General features: G+C 31.0%; 2 protein-coding genes and 1 non-coding gene across 3 annotated transcripts; all 3 read right to left on the reverse strand.

Moving 5' to 3' along the window:
* Positions 1-3883: 3883 nt before the first annotated feature.
* Positions 3884-21453, reverse strand: Gel (Gelsolin). The gene is made up of 9 exons (XM_076408611.1): positions 21248-21453; positions 17284-17530; positions 11040-11114; positions 10917-10985; positions 10161-10397; positions 9918-10095; positions 9702-9860; positions 4695-5197; positions 3884-4548 (listed from the first exon to the last, which is right to left on the reverse strand). The coding sequence occupies exons 2-9, from the start codon at positions 17485-17487 to the stop codon at positions 4414-4416; spliced, it is 1560 nt and encodes a 519-aa protein (XP_076264726.1). The 5' UTR covers positions 17488-17530; positions 21248-21453; the 3' UTR covers positions 3884-4413.
* TRNAL-UAA (transfer RNA leucine (anticodon UAA)) lies at positions 14852-14935 on the reverse strand. The gene has a single exon. It is a non-coding gene; the product is annotated as a tRNA-Leu (tRNA).
* Positions 21454-23784: 2331 nt separating the features above from the next.
* LOC143198955 (uncharacterized) lies at positions 23785-25017 on the reverse strand. The gene is made up of 4 exons (XM_076408620.1): positions 24796-25017; positions 24598-24735; positions 24387-24533; positions 23785-24323 (listed from the first exon to the last, which is right to left on the reverse strand). The coding sequence occupies exons 1-4, from the start codon at positions 24857-24859 to the stop codon at positions 24115-24117; spliced, it is 558 nt and encodes a 185-aa protein (XP_076264735.1). The 5' UTR covers positions 24860-25017; the 3' UTR covers positions 23785-24114.
* Positions 25018-25093: the final 76 nt, after the last annotated feature.

A 25093-nucleotide genomic window follows, 5' to 3' on the forward strand; every position in this document is an offset into this window, starting at 1 on the left:
ATCGGTTACTCCTTCATCAAGAGATCAGCAAGCAACAAGAAAATGTATGTTTAGATCGTAGTGGACGAATATCGTTAGTAAAAATGGGTTAATGTTTTTAATCTTCTTAAATAGCCTCGTGGTTCTGACTTATTGTAGTTGTATGTGTGTGTCCAGTGGCTTAGAAGAATTTTTAATTGAATTACGATCAACACATTAAGTGATTTAAAGCAGCGCTTGCATTATAGCTGGACAATAACTTTTATTAACGTTAACGGTTTGCATATGGTCAGACCACACTGAGAATGCACACACAGTCCAATGAAAGAGTTGATTAATGTGAAGCCACACGCGAGACTGGTTATTTTTATTTATTTTTAATTTGATATTCATTAAACTCTGAAAATTGGCATAAAAACAAAATACTTATTAAAATATATAACAATAAACGACGCAAGACAGTTCAGGGGGTTGGACAAAATAATATGAACACCTGACATATAGACAATATATAATTATCAATAAAGTGTTGAGCCTCTATTAACTTTTAAAACAACTGTTAATGGAATGTTATTCCATTCTTGTACTATAGTATCAACCAATTGCTTCGCTGATGTTGGAGATGGAAATCTACTCCTCATTCTATGCTTTAAAACTCCCCATAACGGTTCAATTATATTGAAGCCTGGCGATTGTGCTGACCAAGGTAGATATTTGATAATATGCATTAGAATATCAAACGAATTACCCTTAAACCAAGACTGAACCTTTTTGGCTGTGTCCACATTATCAACTTGGAATGTGACAGTGTTTGACAACAATATGCTAGTCATAATAAGAGCTTTATCACTGAGGATATGGCATATACATTCACAGTAATTCGACCAGTGATGTAAATATGAAGACCATCTGAATATCAGAATATTAACGCCCACATCACAACGAAACCTCCTTCATGCTTGACTGTTGGAAGCAGTCAGTCCGGATCGTAGGCTTCTTTTGGCCTTCTTCATCCATAAACCCGGTCGTTTGTAGGAAACAATACCGCATTCTTTCAATCAAGAAGCATCCAAGCTTTAGTTATTACTATTGAAGCCAAAAAGGTTAGGTAAGCATTGAAACAATCATACTCTTAAGTATATTGGCGAATACGGTTGAAATTCTAAAAAAAGCATATCTTGAATAATGGATATACTTGTGAATCACGTGTTAAACAGAATTATAAGTAAAATTGAATATGTAGTATAATAATTATAAACCCTAAAGTAATATAAATGAAAAGATAATGACAGAAACACAATAATTTAATACAATTTTCGTTGTAGATATTGAAGACAATAGCGAAAATAGTTTAACTTTAATAACGTTATCTAAAGTAAAAAGTTACAAAGCAATCCACTCATGACACCTGCGATACCATATTGTTATTGAAACTTTTGTTAAAAATGATTCCTAATAAAATATTAAAATTTCAACTGATTCCGGTCTTATATTACATCATTACTAAAATCAATTAGTCATATACCTAATGGATATTTAGAAGGATATAGCGAAGAAAAATTTATTTAATAAACGATTGGGTCATAAACTACAGTCTCGATACCTTCAGACCGTCTTTGTTATTTAGAGACCCGAAAACAATATTATAGGTGCCTTTAGATATACAGTCATACCGGATAATCGTCTGTCAGTCACCGGACGTAATTCAAATGAAATTTGGCCCTGAATAAAAATTGCTACCAAAAGACTTTTGTGGACATATCAATTTTTACTTTGAGACACTTCATGTAATTTCTAAGTTGGGCTTGCTTAGTTGCTTGCTAAGTTGGGTTGGTTTATTTTGTTTTTGATGAAGATATGGAGATATGTGTAACAACTGTATAATATCATGAGTTAAATTTAATTTTAAATTATATAATACACAAAATAGGAATCACTTCCTGGCCAGTAAAACAAAGAGTAAAAAAAATTATAGGTTAAACGAATCTAATAGATAGAACACGTCTCTAGCCACTGTCACTGTATAAAAAGTATACTGTCAAAAAAATAAATTGATATATCGGATAATATATATAGTAGAAAGGAAGAGATCGCAACATTGCCATTAACTAAATCTACATAAACTAGAATAAAAATAGACTATTAATATTTTATATTGAATGCCAAATAACTAAAAATAGTTTCATATTCGAAACTATCGTAGCGGAACTTTATTTAGATCGTAAAAACCTAAATCGATGTGAAATCAGGTGTAGTTTGAGTAAATATAGTTTTAGCATCATTTCATTTCAAAATACCACAGTCTCAGAAATAGAATTCCGTAATTATTTCAACATTTACGCACCCCCATAATGATAACTCATATCTCAATTAAAACAGTCTCATCAATCAAAAAGAAATATATTAAAATTAACGAGTACTGTAACTTTATGATGTCTTGTTGGTCATTAATAGTTTTAATCGAAAATTGCTGCAAATCACCCTAACATTTACGATCTTATCTTTATGATTATTTTAAAGTTTGCGTTTGATTCGTACAGAAACTTAAGTATCACTAATTGTTCAGAGGAAACTTAAGATTTGCCGCTCATTCTGAAATTATTACTATTCATTTATAATTTGTAATGGTTTGACATTTATACCTTATTAGATTATTAATTTATTTAGCGATATATAGTGACAAAGACATATACAATATTATGTAATGATCCAGAATTAAATTCTATTTTCATTTTTTCAGCAGAGAAATATTAATACCGGGATGTTCGATCAAAATATTTTCAACCCTTCAATTTCTGTTACGTGTAATTGCTAATCTTTTTCGCAATTTATAGACTGATAATAATAAGATTAATTGCTAAATATAAACTCGATCAAGAAAGAAACCGGTAAATATCACTTGATGTACCTAATGCATATTGTATTATAGTTTTTATTAAAATCAATTACTAAATCTACTAATCTTAAAATATTTCAATAATATTGGCAACGTTGAAAACAGAATACAGTTACATGTACAATGAACACAAATTCCAGATTTTTTCTTAATTTTAAAATTACCATATGTCTGGCAAATAATATTTATGTCACTGCTCTGCAAGAACCATTAATAAATACTTTACAGTAAGCTTTACACTTAATAAATGGTATTTCTTAATTATGTTTTTAAGATATAATAGGCAATACCACTTTGGTCACGGACTTAATTTTTAAAACATAAACTATTTTATAATATTTTATATTCATTAATTTTTTATCAAATATTACTTCTAAATATATATATAAAATTACCACTGATTCAGCTCAGTTTCGTTAAATAGACATATTAAAATATAAAAATTATGAGTAATTATGGTATCGCCATCTGTTGACGAACATGAGACATGACATCTTAAAATCAAATAACATATAACCTTTAGGTGACATAATAATAAAATATATAAGAGGTACAGAAGGGTGAGATAAGAATACCAATGATATAATAATAATCGGAAGGAGTATTAATAAATATTAGTAATAATAATACGTTTTCAGACACCACACAGAGTAACTTTATCATATTAAACTTTTTGGCTTTTTAATTAATTTGTTCGTAAAAATAAAAATGAAAGAAAAATATTAAAGAGATTTACAATGAGTATACAACATATATATTTGCTGTAATAAAAAATAAATTTTATTTCAACATTTTTAATTAACTAGCACCTTCACCAAATTCACAACATTTATAGAAATTCCCATAATAAAATTATCGTCAATTTCATATCAAAAGCTACTTTTTTCTTCTCTTCAAATGTATAATCTAATTTAAACTAGAGAAGATGAATAAAAGATGTCTATGATCGATGGATCTGAGATGATGGATATGAGATGAGATGAGAGGCTGATGAGCCTAGATAAAACATTTTATGTTAAAAATCAGTCACACAATTTATTATATCTTAACATTGTTTTATTTATTATGTCGCTAAATAAATAAAAGATAAATGCAAGAAAAATAATGAGTTTTAAATTAAAAGCTATAAGAAACAAGTAGATAAATAGACAATTATTATTCCTATGTTTCATGAACTTTCCTAGTTTATGTTCAAACATTTTCAAAACTTTGAACTTCGATCACATTAAGATACATTTCAACTAATTCAGAGAGTGAAAAAGCCGTTCATTACGACAAGAGAATCTATACAAATATATAAAAAGCGACACTACGACTCTACTATAGGAAAACCATAACGAGTTAAAATGTTGTGTATGTTAAGTTGTCTATATTCAATTTTAATATAGCTTAACAATTATAAATACACACTTTTTTACTTGAAAGATATATTTCCAAACAAAAGAAACAAACACAAATTAGCAATTAAAACATACTGACAAAGCTTGATGCAAAAATTAAAACAATAAATATATTCTAAACTTTCCAGTCTTGGGTGTTTACACGGCATTGGATTGGTTGTTCCACATTTCTGGGTCCCAGGATGGGAAGAGGGCCGTGAAATTCTCGTCTTCCTCGCCTTGATTAAATTTGGTGACGGTAATCCCTTCACGTCCTCGGGATTCAATATAACCCTAAATTAGATTAATCATTCATAGTTTTATTATACATGAATTTTATTAATAAAAAAATTATAAATGTTAGAAAAGAGAGGCAGTGTTTATGCAATAATTTGATGCATTAATGTATTGAACAATACGATATCGGCAACTATACAAACCTGAACTAGCTTATCACTACCAGCAATTTCGTCTTCATCGGCTTTGCTTCCGATCCACAAATAAATAGTGCTTGATTCTGGAACATCCAGGAACATAACGTCGTCGGAGTTAAGATCATCTTGTTCAAAATCAAGTACTTGGTCGACCACAAACCTGCCGGTGCCTGGACGTAGAAGAGCATGGAAGAGACGCGGTTCCTTGGCGGATCTAACGATACGTTTGCGGGTTTCAGTGTAGCCTTGCCATGTGCGGAAATATTGGGTAAAGGCCGCTGGTTCCGCGCCCTGCGATACACGTTCGACGTGAGTCCAAACTGGACGCTTCTTGGCGGAAAGGTAAGCGTCGGCTTTCGTCATGGATTCCCGCTTTTCTTGGGCCGAGGCTCGCCGACCGATCCATACAAAGACGTCTACGTCTCCGCTATCTAAAATGAACACGTCGCCTTCATCCAACAATGATTGTTCTAAAGGTTTACGCCCGACTTTTTCAATCTTCAAAGTACCTGCAAGTATATCGATTATTTTTTTGTGAAACCATACACTAAAAGATATTAATATATAATCAGTTTGAGATCTTGTGTTATTCTTAACACAATAATAAAAAAGTTAAGATTTTTAAAATACGGTAAATAGAAAATTCCCTACCAAATAATTAATAATTGAAAACAATGGGCTTATGATAAAAAATGCGGCCTTCGGAACAGTAAATTTGATTTCTGAAATAATTTTTAAAACCATCTTCGATTCCGTTTTATTTTCTTAAAAGGACGCCCTGATTTCAACAGGTAGTAGACAAAATATGATTAATATGTTATAGTAAGGATATGAATAATGTAAAAATACATGTGCATATTTTTTAAAGCATATTCCAGCAAGAAAGTATTTTAAATCTATTTTTGTTTCGATGACATTTTTTGGCAATAGTTGTGTTTACAGGAAAAATCTGGCATGCTGGTTTTTAATTCTCTGTTGTTACCTCTGCATATGCGAGAATATTGTAATAGGAGGAATGCTCGTTGATAATAAATAACCTGGAACATTTCCATATTTCATAAAGAACAAAATATAAATATAAAAAATCCTATTGATGCCCGTCATGTATTTTAAAATAATATTTGTTACTTCCAGCTCTTATCTAACGTATAACAGATCAAGTTAATTAGATGGATAAGGTAATTTCACCCCTTTCTATATACTTTCTATATATTGTCAATTTTTCAAGTAATTTCTAGAGATTTCTTGTACAGTGAAATTCAGTTATCGAATAAAATAGAATTATTAACTGAAATTTCAAAACAACTAGACTGTTTCCGAGAAAGGACTGTTTGAATCAATTATATGTGATAATCTAGTAGTCGATGTCTGGTAAATACGCTATTCTAAGTATGTTTCAATAAGTAAAGCAACATGAGGTGACAGTAATTGTGAAACTTTGTTCTTACAATTAAATAAAACGACTTTTTACCATAAATTCTCGTTTAATTTGTTCAGAGTTATGCTGTGCTGCATTAATGCTATTAACGAAAAAACATTTTACTTCCAAAAACTCTAGCCAAAGGGCACAATAAATAGACTACTGATTCCTGAAGACAATTTTACGCTTTCTTAGCCTATGATAACACCACATGACTAAATACTTGTCATATATGTTTTTATTATACACAAAAATTTCTCAATGCCATTATTAAAATTACATATTTCTAATAAAAGGAGAGTTTTTCTATACAGAACGTGTCCTATATCTCAAGCAAATGGCAGTCATAAACATCGGCAAATATTTGGCTATTGTTTGTCGGCTTTTATCACGACATCGTATTAACAACATTTACGATCATATTACCCACCATACAAACAACCTTAAACGAGAAATAAATTAACGCCAATATTTAATTAGTGGAAATAGGTGTGGGGCCAACCCCTAATATCATTATTATATAGCAACTGATCATGAAACGTAGCTGTACCAAATCTAATAAGAAACTGTCACTTTCATTAACCGAATCTGATAGATTAAAACAGTCCAAAGTAAATACAACCTAATTTAAAAGTTATCTAAATAAACGGATTGTGAGGTACTAATAAACAGAGTCGTTACACCCTCGAAAGATATTTATAGATCTAATTCAACATAAATATTTACAATGGATTTATCCAGCAGTGAAAATACTATTGACTGAGAAAAGATAAATTGATGTTGAATGCGAAAGCGATCAAATGGTAAATAGCAAATACTACAATAGCAGTGTTAGTGTTAACAAGAAAAGTGGTTTAATGATGTCGCTAATCTAGCTGTTGATATTGATATACTAATATAAAAAGGCAAAAATAATTGAAATTATCAAGGAATTTCAAAAATACTAAAAATCAACTAATTATGAATATTATTTTTGGTATTTTGGCCTGTTATTTTAATGTAACGTCGTTGAAACAGTCCAATAATTAACACCACAACATAACAGGTCAATTGAAGAGTCCCAGGTCTGACACAAAGATGGCGCTACTAGACTTAAATCCATATGTTTTTTAGTTCGTAAACATAACCCTCAAAAGATGTGCGTGTATATATTTGACAGCTGTCGGATCATTAATTTCTTATTTATAGCATTTTGAAGTAACTTTTGTTATTGTGAAAAAAATGGATAAAAGGGAATTTCGCGTGTTGATAAAATATTGCATTTTGAAGGGAACAATACAGTTGAAGCAAAACCTTGACTTGATGCCGAGTTTCCGGACACTACCCCAGGAAAATCAACCATCAAGGATTGGTATGCTAAGTTTAGACGTGGTGAAATGAACACCGAAGACAGTGTACGCAGTGGACGCCCAAAAGAGGTTGTTACCGCCGAAAGCATTAAAAAAATCCACGAAATGATTTTGAATGACCATAAATTGAAATTGAATGAAATAGCAGACACTCTAAAGATATCAACTGAACGTGTACATCATATCATTCACGAATATTTGGGTATGAGAAAGCTCTGTGCAAAGTGGGTGCCGCGTGAGCTCACTTTTGACCAAAAACAACGACGAGTTGATGATTCGGAGCTGTTTGAAGATGATCAAGCGTAATAAACCCGAGTCAGCTGGCAAGGTTATGGCGTCTGTATTTTGGGATGTATTGGACCGTTTGAAAGACAAAATGGCCGAAAAACGGCCGCATTTGAAGAAAAAGAAAGTGCTGCTTCACCAAGATAAAGCACCGTGTCACAAGTCAGCGAAAACGAAAAATTCATGAACTGGGTTTCGAATTGCTTCCTCATCCACCGTATTCTCCAGATCTGGCCCCCAGCGACTATTTCCTTTTCTCAGATCTCAAAAGAATGCTCGAGGGGAAGAAATTTTCGTCAAATGAAGAGGTGATCGCTGAAACTGAGGCCTATTTTAAAGCACAAGGACAAATCGTACTACAAAAATGGTATCGAAAAGTTGGAGGGTTGCTATAATCAGTGTATCACCCTTGAAGGGAATTGTGTTATGTAATTATTATTATATATTATGTTATTATTATTATGTAATAAAATAATATGATAAATAAAAAAACTAATTTTGCCAAAAAAAGTGTTTTACTATGGTAGGCCGGGGAATTTTCAATTGACCTGTTAATGATTCAGATATCTTCGTAGTTATGAAGCATGAAGAATAAAGATAACAGCGGATGACCGTTATCCAATATTTTCTCAGTCATCTTATTATAGTTATTCTACTAGCTATGAACGAAACAATGTAGTGAATTCGTTTCTAATCCAAATCAATATACGACAAGGAGGTCTCTCCAGTGCATCACTATGACAAATGCCGAAAATTACAAAACTTCATACGGGTAGAGCACATACAACTGTCAAGAACCTTTTAGGGTCATTAAATAGCCACTGCAAAACCTAATAATTGAAATATAGGTATAGTCTGGTCGTAATAATTAACAAACGGATTAACTGGCAGATAATACTAATAGAAAAATAAACGGTTTTAATTAATTGATGATATTACTGACATTTTGATTACATCAGATAGTGTGTTATGAAAAAGAGAGAGTAACACTAATTAACAATACTTTCATCAAGCGCTGGGTGTTTAGATCTATTTCCCGGTGTTTGGTTACTTAAAACGTTTCTAGAATGAAGCGCGTTATGATAACGAACCTTATACAAATAAACGGAAATTTTGACATGGAAATCGGCTACTTGTGATAGCGAGGAATAACTAGTAATGTGAATTAATTTTAGGGGATTTCCAATAATTACTTTACTTTATGTTACACAATTGGAATATATAGTTTCGTTTGACTATCCATTTATATTTTCATTGCTTATTTTCTACTCTGTTATAATTATTCTTTCTAGTATTCGCGTCAAAATATAATCGTCAGGTATTACTTCTTCTTACCTGTAACATTGCAAATTTTATATATTTTGAATTATTGTTGAATATCTGAATTGAATTATATATCGACGTTTTGTAATACTAATTGATGATGTTGGTGTGCCAATCTTTCCGCAGTCAATCGCTAGTCCTTGGTATAGTTAAGTTCGGTAAGGTCACAACAAGTGGATTAAAGATGTTCAAAGACCCGTAGCCATAAACTAAAAGCTGACTGAATTTGCTGTGAAATAATATATTCTGCTGGCATTTGGACAGATATTTATAATTTACGGTGTACAGCAATCAAAAGAAAATTTCAACCGAAACTTCAGCAGCATTCCATTACAGTGGATACCATAGAAATTTGGGTAGAAAGAATTCTATTATGATTAAAAGATTATTAAAGGTAAACTGACGATATAAGCTGTCCAGACGTGACGTTGACCACGTACACGAGGGAGGTGTTATATTGCGCGACTGTTACGGCCCTGTATATCAAAACGAACGACACGACGTGTTTATGTTTTAAACCTTTAGCACATATTTTCACATTTCTTAATTTCTATTAATTTCACACAATTTTTAACAATAAAACCTTCAGCTACTCAAGGCTAATTCATGCTCATTAAAAGTAAAGAGAATATCTACCTGATGCATCAGATACGCGGTAGAGAGAGACTGCGTTTTCTTCGGCCGTTTCAAATTCTCTGTCATCACCTCCGACGTTTTCATCTGGTACTTGATCCTTAGAACCACCACCCAAAGCGGCGAAGAATTCGTCGAAATCTGATTGTGGGCTATATTCATCTAAATAACGTTTACCGCGTTAGTTCAAGAAAACCACGAAACTTGACATATACTCACCAACAATGGTCACTTTTGGTTTACCGGCATGATCCTGATCTCTGATTTGGTTGGCGGCCGCGGTAGCTTTCAGTTTTTCCACTCTCTTGGCCTTGATGCCGACGTAAACGAAGATTTTCTTTCCGATATCCAGAATGAAACAGTCGCCTTTGTTCATGGAGGCTACGCTAGGATCGACCTGTCAAGAAAAATCGACGAAAGTCTAAGCAAATGTGTTAACCGGACTGGCGATGGCAGGATTACCTCTTTGACTCGAATGTTTCTGGTACCTTTCACTTGGAACAATCGGGTCTCGGCCTGCGATGGATCGACATGACGGAAACCAGAGGCTACGCCACCGGGCTGATAACGGACACCAGATTTGAAATAAGACAAGAACTGTTGAGATTCGTGTTCCTGTTTCTCACGATGTTGTACAGGGTCTCCACCAAGTTGATCATCAAGTTGTACAGATAAGATGGCTGCAGCGCCAGCTTCATCCTGACAAAAAAATCGTAAGTTTGATGAAAGGATAGTAAATCAATTATGTTTTTTTATCATGGCAGCAACATGTTAATATTATATGACCAGAAATGCAAATTGATGATCTTTTCTTCTAATCGAATTATTACAATCATTTAAAAATAGTGAGACTTATATTTGTTTTATTGTGGCAAAGTTATTATTTAATATCATTAATATTATTTAATGATTTTGCTTCTTCTTCTGTATACATCATACATTTTAGCAGTAATAAATACAATCAAAACAAGACACAGGATATTTCCAATTGAGAACAAAACCGTAATTCAATATTCATAGAAACTCTCTTAAACATATTGAAAACATCAGTCGACAAAAGGCTGCATTCTGCCGTTCGGTAACACATTAAAGTTACTGCCCGGACTTTAAAATAAAACTGACATCAATGAGTAAACTGTCGTCGTCCGAAAATAATTTTTACGCTGGTCATAAAACATTCGCTCTCTGTTTGTGTCTGTATTTTCTGAGAACACTCACCTGGGTAGTTTCTGATCCCAGCCAAAAATGAATATCCCAGAATTTCTCGTTACGCTTGTTCACCTTCGTCTAAAACAAAGGAATAATTTCAGGAGGGTTCGACGATGATTAAAGACTACTTACGCTTAAAACAACGTAGGAATCGCCGGTATAAAATTTGCCATATTGATCTTTCGGGTAGCGAACGGGCTTGAAATCCTGAAAAATAAACAATAGATCCGTTAACCTTTCGCTGAAACGTTCAAACGTCTAAGTCGTTTCGTTTTAACACCCTTTAACACCGACCTTAAGACAATAAATGTTCCTGCTGGATGCGTATCAAGAATAACAGTTAATGGATTACTAAAATTACTAGCTTATCTAGTCTAAATTTTCATTGGAATAACATTTATCTTGTCAGTGATGTTAAATTAATAACTTTACTTATTTAGTTAATTATTCGTTTTTTATTTTGTTGGCAGACACACCTTTCATAAAATGAAGTTAAACAAAAAATATCGATACATTTTAAAGCTTCAAAGTGTATTGCTGGACAAATGAGAAATATACTTGAAATAGTGAGACGGTTCTATCCACGTCTAGGAGATAAAGAGATACGTGACAGAGTATTGCCTTTTTCACTTCCCCTTTCATCTGGGACATTAGGCAAATAAATTAGTCTACTAATTAGTCTAAACTTCTCTCAAAATAAAAATGAGCGCTTTGCAGATATATACTGACTGTATTTTTTAAGCCATCGTTATGAGAAGATTTAGAGAAAAGTTATCTCCAATAAGAACACGCAATGTGTAACACATAATGTATAAAAGATTTACTGTGATACTGACCTTAAATAAACAAGTTATGACTAAAAACATTTATAACGAAAATGAAATTTTAATAAATCTGTTGCATTACAATTAGCTTATTAGCTATCATTGTTGTCGCTTTTTAGGAGAAGAAGAATTTTTAGAACTTTTAATTCTACTGTTAACGAAGAAATGATGTTCCACAAATTCACTGACAAGTTTTGTATATACTATAGTACGTAATATATGTTTCAATTAAATTTTACAATCCAAATATTTATATGACATTACTATTTAAATATCCTGCAACGTTCTTTACGATTCCATTTTAAATGAATCAGGCTAGTTTAGTATTATGCGATATAACGTGTCACAAGGACGACGTCACACCTATTGCTTTTGTTGTATTTCTCAGTACATGGAAAAATAGAAACCATGAAATAAATTAAAATTCCAGCCAGTTTAATGGTGTAATGATCCAAACCGCGTCTCCTGTTTATTTGTTATAGCATAGGCTGACTGCGATCGTTACATTTATAATGGTCGTTATTTAACAATGAAAATCAATAATGTGCTATTATCAAAACAATTGATTTGTGTTTTTAAATGTGACGTACGTCCACTGACATTGATTTCCAAAATGGTGAATGCGATGGAATTTTATTGGTCGTTTACGTTGTCATATAACGTTTTATGACATCAAATAAAAACACCAAATATGTTTTACCAAATATGTTAAATAATATTTTATTTCGATTATTAAGTGAAAGCTGTTGTTTTACTATTTTATAATTAAAAATGTCTGTTTTAAACTTTATTTTTCAGTACAAATTATTACGATTTTCATGTTCTAACAATACTACGAACATGACGAGCAGTTTTTTTTAATCATTTTCGTCTTATTCAGATTAGCTGCTCTTTTATTAGCTTTTATTTACGGCCAGCCTGATTCTGTTTTGATCTAGTTTTATTTTTGACGCATTAGTCTAGGTTAATTTTCACCAATTAAAAACTAATGTCAGATTTTTATTTTTTAGTTTTAGTCAACGTCATCAATTAACAACAAATATTGATTTTAACTAATTATCGTTTGTCTTATTTAAAAGGTAACACTTCATTATTTATATTAACACATTTTCGTTGTTAGTGTATAAACAATGTTAAATATAACATGTGAAACTATTAGTTTTCAAATATACTGTTATTAAAAACATTTATAACTGCGGTATATATATATATATATATTTACATATTATCACCCACATAGGCACAATGTCAACAAAACCAAATTGCGGGTATTAGCTCATAACACAAGATAATAAGGAATGAAATCATGTAGTTCGAGGCAAAAATTAACAAACCAAACAATACTAAATAAAGATAAAAATCGAGTTGAGGAGTGTAAATATTGTTTTGTAATTTTCTTATAGAGTATCCTGTTACTGTCATCTGTAATGCTTACTGTTATAATCTCCTACTATGTAGAGGGTTTTCAATAATGACGAATATATGCCGAAATGAAAAGAAACTAGCTGTGTGTGAGGCATTAACGATTTTTATATATATATATTTAAAGAGCCTGTGTATGATTTGGATAGATTTAGATCTATCAAACAATGCTCGTTAACCTCACTTTTTTGACAGTATTAGTCGTCTTCCTTCTTACTGAACCCGTCATATGACTTTATGATAAAGTAAATAAAAATTAATAATATAAATAATTAATATTAATAAAATATTAATAAAAATAAAAATTTCAAACAAAACGACATATCACATCTAGCAGTCATCAAAACTGCCAATGTGATTTAGATATAATAATGCTATCAATAAACTATAAAACATCAACTATGCAAGTCATCTAAAAATTTATAAAAAACATAGATTTTTATCTACACACAACACTTATAAAAATCTAGATAAATGATATTGAATGTTGTAAAAAAAGTTAGTGTTAAACATATAACAAATAACTCATTAAATGAATCCTTAAATCAGCTGGAAGCGTTTACTGAAATATATATCACCGACACTTATAAAACGCCTTTCAGTGTTTTTTCCACTGATCTAAAAATTTGTTGAAATGAACAAATGTTTTCACTGGATTAAAATGAACCGAATCAATTTATTTTGTTCGCAGTGACAACAAAACATGGTGTTGTAAAACTAACTATTTTTAAATCCTAAGAATAGAGATGGAGTTCAACGTTTGTTTAACTGAAAACAGTTCTCAGAGAAGGTATACGTATATAAGTATTTATGTTTGTTTGATATTTGATATCATTAAATTTATTTATATTACTGGAAAACATTTTGCAATATTTTTCAGGTTACCATTAGTCGATATTTAACTTATATGACAGTTATGTATAATATATAATCCTCTCTATCAAATATTTTATGGAGGTTTTCAGATGTCATAGCTAAGCCGGACTGACCAACACATGACGTTTATAGATCAATTTAAGAGATCAATTAAAACCTTTAAATCACTAATACAAATTAGTTTTGAGCATTTTTTTTGTAAATTCAAGGCATTAGTATAACAGTTCTACAGTCAACGACTAATACGATTGAAGCATCATATAGTACAGCTATTTATCGTTTTAGTTACACTTTCAAGGAATAAATTGTTATCGTATAATGTCATTGCTTTTAAAAACGTTAACAAAAAGTATTTTATAGTATTTTATAACAATAAAAACTGAATTAACTTTTCAGGCATGTAACATTGAATAAGCTTAATCGATCAAAGCAGTTTCAGATCATTACGAATATTAATCTAATCACTTAAACGATTCATTGAAGGATAAACGCCCTGAATATGTCAAAAAATATGTGGTAAGAGTGGACCGATGTTGTGAATAAAGCTTTTTTATTTAGATTGTACATATTGCCTGGAAAATCATTCATTTACCTATATATTATGAAACGTCAATGTCATTACACATACTAATTTATTGTTACTAATAATACAGGTTAGTCGGCAATGACTAATAACAATCAATTAATTTAATAATTTAAGAGTTTTCAATTTTACGCAGTTCCATATAAGAAAAATGCGACCGATATTAATGTAAAACTTCACTTTTCCCTTATTAAAAAATATTTTCCTAAAAATATTTTATTCGTTTAATGAAAAAGGTTTGTCAGGTGTGGGGTTCGAACCCACGCTCCCTTTCGAGAACCAGAGCTTAAATCTGGCGCCTTAGACCGCTCGGCCAACCTGACGCTGCTAAAGCCGTTTGTTCCTTGTCTTTTAACGTAATCCCTACATTTAACGTAAATTCACAAAATATAAAAATTTTCTTTTTTATGGAAAAATGTATATGACCTAAATATTTTATCAAAAAACACGACATTTTGAATTAATACTAATTTTTATAATTAAATATTTAAAATATTAATGCTTAGTAAAGCAAAAAAAAGGCTGTTATATAAAACGATCTTGAAATATATAATAGAACTATAAATGGACCAAAAACCGGTTCGCCTTCAGCGTCGCCGAAGATACATGATGTCATTCAAAAGTCTTTCTTAATGGCTCGAAAATGGATGCACGTAGTTTAAATTATATATTTAGAGCAACACGTCCAGACGGAAATCATAATTCGATTTATATACGTCGCGAAACTTTAATGCCGTTTATAAACTACATTCGTCAAATTGTAGACCATCTAATAATTATTAAAAACATATGCAAATGAACTTCAAAACCGAATCGTACTAATTAATGTTATAAATAAGTAATAGCTGGTTGTTAATCACTGCATCTAGTTAATGATTTCGAGGAAAAGTAAACATTTTTTTGAATCATTCATATACATCTAGATAAGTTAAATTTAAATGTTGAACGAATCACTTGGTTAACTTAACAATACTGTTTATGTAAATATAAAACCATCAATTATTATAAATAGATTAAATATATCATTAAATATAAACCTAAATTATAAAATATAGTCATATCTTTAGAAAGAAATGTTTATTAAAAAATTGAATATTGCTATGACTTATTTTTTCATGATCTTGATGCCAGAATAACATTAGAATGATATTAGAAAGATATCCCTGACGAGATGGGCGATAGCCAGGACGTTTTAACTTCAATACCTTATTACAATTTTGTGATGATGATAATGTGCCCCCTCACGCAATATTGAATCTTCACAATCTTTTCACAAAAACATAACTCAGATCTTTACGAAACCATCCTTCCGATTCATCCAACTTATTAATGAGGCTCTATCGGACTTGTCTTAGAAACAACTGTTTCTAAGACAGAAAAACAAATTGAGGAGGAGAAAACTAAATTTGGAAAAATAAAAAAGCCTTTGAGACTTTGTTCATAAACTATAATTGTTCACTGCCATATGAGGATATATTTTATACACATTAGGTGTATTATCACATTATAAATGTTACCTGATGCATTAGTTTAATATATTATGAGATATTGCTAGTTAAATTAACAAACGTTATAAATAAGTAGTAGCTGCTTATTTGTCATGGATCTAGTTAAGGATTTCGTGGAACAACACATTTTTTTAACTCATCTTTATACCCTGATTATTCATGTATTATCTGATGATACAAATTTAAGTGCCAAATGAATCATTTTTTTTTAAATTTAAAATATAATGTAGAATTAAAATTTCCGATACATTAACCAACCAAATACAATTTGTTTTGATATTTTAAAAGATTCATTACTAAAAGTAACAACTATAACGTATAACTAACGTATTTCAATATGATCTTAACAATCTTGCAACATTAGCACATTCAAGGCGTTTTTTTTCAGCAGTGCCAGGTTTGATTTTTTACTGGTTAATATAATCGGTTGTAATGTATATGTTTGTAAGCGCTAGAACAATATGCCTTTTTCCAATGATCATTTAATTCATGGAACCCATACGAAATAATATACTTCTGTTGCTATTACAATTTCAGTTGATAAAAATCGCTTTGACGAAAGAGACAGAAAATAGAAAGACTTAAATCTGCCGAATAAATTGGGTATTGAAAGATTCGTACTTTAATTCAGTAATTTTATGGATTATCTTAAGATTTCTGTGATGAGGTGCGTTATCTTTACTTTCTGTATATAATAAATCACTGTAAGCTGGGCCCGCGACGACTCAACTTTTATGATATTTGATCACAGATTTTTTTTTCAAAAAATATGGATTCTAAAATTATTATTATTCTCCAACGTGCTCGCAATGTTTAGAGTTTAGCTACATAGAAAAACTTATAAGAGTCTAGAACCTTTTGTATATTACACTCTCCAAATGGGAATAAAATATTCAAAACAATAACGTATCAGTTTACAAACACATCAAAAATGTATTGTATTAAAATAAACACATACTGACAGGGTAAATAGTAAATTTAAAATGTTTATAGATAAAGCATTCAAAATGAAGTAAGATAAGGTACTAAAATTGAAATAAAGTTCAATTTTTAAGCTAATTTAAACTATAAATTAGGAAACAGTTCTGTGATTCATTAACGGACAATGAATCGTTTTTCTACGTACGTTTCTATTAATCTAAACTTAATTTTATTTAACTAACCTCAACTCTCCAAATTTCCAAGCCGGCTTGTTGTCCGGCTCCGACAAATGCGGTTTCCATGCCGACCTGCTGTTTGCGCTGCGGTGACGGGTTTCGCGCAACTACTGCTGCCTTAGCACTGTGGAACTGGTCGACGGCAAGAAGTAGCGCGACGATCGCGCCGAGACGCCGCAACAAAGCTCCTTTACCGGAAACTCCTGCCATGGCCGGATTGTTGCAACGAAGGCCAACAATTGTCTTAGTCACTCTGCAAAGATTTGTTATTTATAAATCACGATGAAGCCAAACGTAAACAATGAAATACGAAAATACACGTCCTTTTAAATTCATCATGGACCAAACGTTCACAAAAAATCTGATTAATTCGTCATAGGGTTTACCAAAAGGTAATATGAACTATATTTATAGTTATGAAATTGCACAAAGAAATCTAATGAACCAAACTTGCCAAATCAAAGTACTTCGTAGCATTGTTAACGTCCGATGACACATCAGAAATGAGGATATCCACAAAGATCTACGAGTCAGCGAAGAATTAAAACAAATGTTCAACATCGAAGTACTACAACAGTAAACTTGTAGAATAGACAAAAATCCTTTGAGCTAATATGTGTTTTAAGACCCACAGGGTGCACCAGTCGGTTTAGGTCTAGTCTTTAGGTCGGTTTTAGTCTGAAATTTAGTTTGGGTCTGAAATATTAGATCTGGACTTAGATATAAACAATATAAAACTACTAGTTAGTTTAAAATAACTATTGCAGCTGATTTGTCAATAACCCACTGAATATTTAAAGATAATGCATTAGAAGAGATATACTTAAATGATCTATTAACTCCTTTCAAGGACTGTGGCAGATTAACAGTAAATATAATTTAGAATTAGGAAGAATCAGATGTGATTAAATACTGTCATAAAATATATTAAAATAAAAATACAGACACATTTGTTGTTGAAAGCAGAGCATGCATTACTAATATTATTATATAAGAGCTTACAGTGGTAAGAAATTACACAATTACCACCTTACTATAAGATAAAAAATTATTTAAACAAACAAAAATGATTAATTGTTGATACAAATGAGCGTGTTTAAGCTATTTGATTTTATTTACTCCTTTTTCTTTTATTAAATTACGTTAAATTACTTTTATTAATTAACGTTTTTTGTTCAATTACGAATACTTACTTAAGCTAAGCAGAATTCATCTTATTGTGAAAAAAAAATTAAAATAGGCCATTATAATTGCATTGAAAACTTGTGTTAGCATCTTGTGTCATTATAATAAATATATACATGTAAAAATTATTCTTGACTTCTCGATTGGTTTCTGGATTGGAGCTGAGTTTTTTGACTAAAATTAGCCGACGTTTCGCAACCGTTACTAGTAGATTAGATGTTAAGACTCGCCTAAATCACCGACATACAAAAAACGGGGCTTTTATTCGAGGATTTTATGAAAAGGCAGGATATTTCGGTATTCGCTTGATCAATGAGTTGTAACAGGCATTTATTTAAATAAGATAATCCGACAAAGACGGAATGAGTATCAGAATACCGAAAGACGTAATATAGGAGGATTATAAAACGAGTTTTTGTCAATAAACGTGTCTCAATTCTGGAAGCCAATGAATCATATATGAAAGACAAGAAGCGATCTTCCTAACTGTATAGGTTTTGCATTATTAGGACCATCTAATATTGTGGCCCAGTTAAATGATTTAGATTCCGCTTATTGGGAAAATAGAAAAAGATAAAAAAGAAAAAAAGTACAGTACAGTATATTACATTATGTCATGAATTTAATGAAGTATCATTTTTATTACCATCCACGCTATTAGTCCAATAAGTTAAATTTGATTGTCTAAAATTGTTTCCACAAATAAGCAAGTGTATGTATTTTTGTTTCTTTAATCATTCATTCCAATAAGTAAATATGTTGAAACAAAATATTGAATAGAGTGATACCCACGGCGCAACAACTCAATGAAAATGTAATATACGGATCATTAATATTGTGTTCAAAAATAGAAATTATCTCACTGAATCTCTGGATGAAATAAAATATCGATTTTCCAACAACCGCCACTAAAACACGAATCATCAAATCTGGAAACAATACGGATTCAAGTAAACATACTGATTGCGCATGATCTTCGTATGAACTTGTTAGAAATGTTCCTATTTGATCTAATGATTAAAAGTAAATATTATAAATCCGGACCTGTCGCTATGAGCGTCCATCACCTCGTGATTTACAACTTGTTGGCCAATAAGAAGACACAATCCGCGATTGCCTTGCCATATAATAGACCGAATAATAGAAAAGACTAATCCGTACAACTACGAAGATATTTTATCGATCATAGTTAGTTAATAAAATAATAGTTAATAAAAATTAGGTTAATTATTAACGTTACTGACATTAAAGGCAAAGGTTAATTTTAAAATGAAACAATGAAACAAAAAAAACAAATTTAAAACAGCACGTTCTGGTTCGATTTATATGATATATGATCGTGCCAGTTTAATTAACAAACGACCCTAAATAACTTAATTGTATTTATTTCAATTTGAATAACGCGATACGTCTCCATGCAATAAAAATAAACTACATCCTATTTGGCGTCAAATCGCGAAGAACGCTTATTTCATGTCACTCGTATTAGCTCTGTCCGTTTCCTGTATAATATACTATTTTTTTCGGAAAAATCCGCTAAATTGTGTGTATTTTTGTTAAATTGCTTAAAGTACGAACCCAACTCTTATTACTTTTACGTTACGTAGTAGTAATTATTTAATAGTCAGTGTGGTGATTCTTAGAAAGCAAGTATATACGATGTTTATTTTTATGTCCGAAAGCAATCACTGATCCAAGGAATAACTTGGCGAATCGATTTCTCCACATATATTTTCATTTATAAGGTTATATATAGCTTTTCAAATTACACCAAAACATCTCTGAAAACACTATCGATAACGTTTATGTTGTTCGAATATCTTATCTATACAACCTTGATAGGGTCTAATCCCGTCTGCTCTTCTCAGCTTGTCTTGCCCTGAAGTCTTATTTGTATGATCTTCATAAACACTTTCCCGACAACTAACAGAAGATAGTTCGATGCAGCGTTTACACCAAATTTCAGTATATATACCACCTTTTTTCAGTATATGAACAATTATCGCTTTCTTCTATGCTGACGGTATTCTTGTCAATCGCAAAAGGTGTGTAAAGCTATTGAAAAGACGTTTTCCCATCGGCTTTGATCATTTCTGTCATGACCGCTGGAGGGTCTTACCTCACTTTAAAGATTTTATTGTCGTTAGTAATTATTCACCCCAAATTAAGTTTCTTGAATCTCAATTACTGATGCAGTTAATAAATGCTATATCGGGCAATTATTGTAGATTGGCATGGATGAACCATCTACCTACATCTACATCTACCAAGAAAGCCTCTGTAAAAACATAAACAACTTCGATTTTAAATAAACTGTGTATATTGACTTATCGTGCGTATATCGAATATATATATATATATATATATATATATATATATATATATATATATATATATATATCCTTTGTTAACCCTCTTGGGTACAATACTTCCTCGAAGCAGTTGTTGATTTCGATTTCTTTCTCACGAGACGAATAGCAAAATTCATAATCAAGTAACACTAATACAAACTGGTTTACAAACTCGCGAATCTTCATACAACCATTTCACTTCCAAATTTTGTATTCTTAACAATTGTGTTTACATTGATCCTCATTTTATAATATCCCCGAAAAACTAATAGTATTTAAATTATTATTATAAAATTATCAATGACTATAACATAAACAAACAAACATTGACGTGATATAACACAGTGTTATTATTCCTTAGGTCAAAGTGTAACATTTTCAACAATTATTTTATTAAAACGCAAATTATGTTTGTGCTTTCTCCAGTGACTTACCAGAATCAAACGAATTTCTTAACCTACAATTTGCGATTCAACGTAGCAATCAACGTAGCGTTCTTGTAGCACTGACCACCGACTGCCGAATGAGATCATAAACAAATACAAGGTACTCTTATAGACGTGACCTAGAAGGTTAACAGTGGCACTTTATGACTAGATAAATGGAAAAAATCCGAGAAAACGATAACTGAGAACGAAATGTTCATGTTCGCGTTATGGTGTTAGGTTCCTAGAATAAAGCGATGTTTGTCAATTTTAATGAGAATTTTTTTAATAAACAAAATTTTAAATGATGGGTCTTATGGATGGACTAGGGAAGCTAGTTGCGGTTTCAAACACCACTTAGTTTATTTCAAGTTATTTTATTTTTAGTATTTTAATTATTGCTAATCTTATTAGAGACTTAAACAATTATATCCTATTACTGCCATCTGGCGATCGTAATTTTAATGTTTTGAAGCGGAAGAAAAATAAAGAACACCTGAAATAGCGAATTTTTATTAATGATTAAAGTGCGGGCCATTGTTTTTTTTTTAATATTTAATAATAAACAATAACAGTAATCATTTAAATTTTCTTATTAGTATCAATAACAGCAGATGTCAAAATAACATATTTTTAAATATTTTGACGTCAGCCTGTCAAATTTTCGCATTTGCTTGTCACGAGTGACATTTTATTGAACGGCATTATTCGTTTTTTTATTCTTTAGTACAATAGGAAAACGTTTGCTTATTTGCGAATGATTCAAAAGCAAAAAGTTGTTATCCTACGGCTTTAGAGAAAAGTTCTAATGCAAATGATGTGCAAGAGCGGTATCAATTTTTAGATTTTATTTGGAGCATAATTCTATGCTTTTGGAACTGTGCTCCTATATGTTTTGTTATGTTAGTATTATTTTTTAAACTAAGCAAATTTTATAAATAATCATTTTTTTTTAAATAACGTAGCCGGCTTGTTTAGTGCAGAAGTCAAAGCGGCAGGACGGTTTGGATCCTGCTGGGCATATATAATTGTGGTTGTAAATAAGACCGAGTGCAAAATCCAACAAGGGAAAATAATCGGAGTCCCGCCATTAACCAGGCTGGGTAAGATCAGATGTCTTCTAAGATGGTCTCTAGATTTCATTACACGCCAGTCAGTAGACTTAAGGCGGAGAATCATAGTTCGAAGCAGTAAGTCCAGTCCAGATAAACCATAGTTTTGTATAATGGAGACTCTGATTAAAAAATTGAAAGTATTGTTCATCGTTAGAACTACTTGTCAACACAGGTATCCTCGTCCAAACGCTCCTACGCCCCCTTCACGTACTACTTGCTATGGTTTAGTATCAGTGAGTGAATAATAAACAACAGGTTAAACAGACAAAACAAAACATTACCGCCACGACAATCTGTGCAAATTGAAAAATCCCAAATTACCAGAGCCATCTTTTATAAAATGTTAAGGATTAATTCTAATTAACATTATATACATTAATACACATTAATAAAATAACTGTTGGATGCGTGAAAGGTTAATCCATATTACTTTTAAAATAACTTTTATACCATAATATAATTACAATTGGAAAGACTCGGTTAGACGCTAAAAACTCATCTCAATAAATCTCAGTTCTGACATGAGAATCATTGGCAAAAGCTCAACTGTTAAAAGAAAATTATTATACCATGAATAAATTTACTACTATATATCAGTTGCAGATTTTTTGGAGAGAGTAATTATGGTTTCTTTTGTAATTATGTAATTTGTTTTACATACGGTACCAAAGCACCTTATCAAATGACTGCAACTAATAAAAAAATTATTGATACCAATTATGATCTTTAAAAAGTAGCCCTAATTTTTTTTTGGAAATAAAAAACTAATAAATAAAATAAAACCGACAATTGACAATAATTAATATAAGACGTACTTTGTAACAAAATAAAAACAATATAACTTAAATAATCTCATTACATCATCTCTAAGATATTTAAAACTGGACATTATCAATTAAAAGCAACGCAATGTCCCGTTCTTCTATTAATTATAATTAAAGCAGGCCGTACTCATATATAGTAGATTTTCAAAATGTCAAAATATTCAGTCTAAAACAATAAAACAGACTGCGTTGACAGTTAATAAAATAATCAACATCTAAGATATTGATTTCGTCGTTCAATTACGGCTTTTAACGTTTTATTCTAATTTTAAGTTGACGCGTACTAATGTAGCTATTCTTATCACAATGATCAGGTTGCCACACACCTTGTCAAATATAAAAGACAGCTGTCAAAAATATACTAAATTAAAGCCCCTATAGAACTAATTAATATATTTATTATGTGTAATATTCTTTATGTCTAAATATCGTATTATTGACATAGCAAATAAATCCAAGAAATAATTTTAGATAATTATGAAACAAAAAAATGTGGGCAACATAAATATTTGTATTAGTATTTCTGATCATAATATGAGAAACCCTTATCTGTTTACAAAGGAGATATGTTAATGAAAAAAAAAACAGAAGCAAAACACTTGAAAACTAAAAACAGCATATCTATATTATCATTTTAAATTTGTACATATACAACCATAATAATTCATAAAGAAATATGTAACAGATATAGTATTTTTAATATTAATAATTGACTAGAAATAAGCTTTGGTAAAAAATGTTATGTGGCTACATTTGTAAAGACTTACAAAATTAGAATATGAATATAAAAATATTCAGTATATAAATATATTTGCTTATATAAAAAGGAAGCTTCCTATAAAAATTGCACTCTGGATGTAGTAATACTGATTGACAATTTCAATACTTTTAGAGCTAAGACTCAATAGAAATTTAATTTGACACAATAGTTGCTCTCTTATTTTAACAGGCACATAATACAAAAAGGAATGATTAGTGCTTTAAAGCTGCTGAATGAAGCACCAGTTGAGGAAAAGTTCTGGTTGTTGGAGATTACATTTGTCATATTTACATCATTACGCGGTATAGTTGTCTCTTCGGTTGTAGTTGCTGTTTTTGCAATAACAGGATCATCAGTTATCTGTTTACCACTCCCTTCCAAAAAATCTGTAAACAAATTTCAAGATGTTGAAACAAATATCACGTTTTTATTTTTATATTATATTATACCTCCAGGATTTTCATCTTCCTCATCTGAAGGACTAATATGATTACAAAAATCCCTTCTACAGAAACAATATTCCACTGAATTAGCGGTCTTACAATCCTCTATATCCAATGATTCACAGGATCGACTTAAAATACCATTATCACTAACTAAAATAATATAATATATGATTAATATAATTAATAAAAATGTATAATTAAATTTATGCTTTACCTTTTCTAGTTGTTTTGCAACTTCTATGATTACCACATTCCTCTTGAAATTTGGGATCATCAATTTGAAAATCACTACAAGGTAGAGTTTCTCTTTCACCTCCGCATATGTAACATTTTATTGCCGTGTTTATTTGAGCTAAAAATATTTATCAGGTATTATTAAAAGTATATCGAATTAGATAATCACAAGTATTACCTAAATAACAAATTATTACAAGTAACCTTATCCAGCAAGGGAACAATTGGGCCATGTTCAACATACACTACAGGCGAGCGAATAGAACTGGCACTAACTAATTTAAATAAATTCTAATTAATTATAGAAGAACGCGAATCGCCCGGAAGGCCATAAGCACGAATCTGACCGCTTCGACGGCCCAGAGTAGAGGGATACCAGGGACATGGCGCCGGCGAAAGGATCGATAACATGGAAAAATCGCATCGGTACTGGCAACATCGCTAGAGGAAACGTACGATTATAATAGCCTATGTTT

Source organism: Rhynchophorus ferrugineus, unplaced genomic scaffold, assembly GCF_030347505.1.
Source record: "Rhynchophorus ferrugineus isolate W39M unplaced genomic scaffold, kcgeb_rfMv2 rfM6, whole genome shotgun sequence".
Taxonomy (NCBI): domain Eukaryota; kingdom Metazoa; phylum Arthropoda; class Insecta; order Coleoptera; family Curculionidae; genus Rhynchophorus; species Rhynchophorus ferrugineus.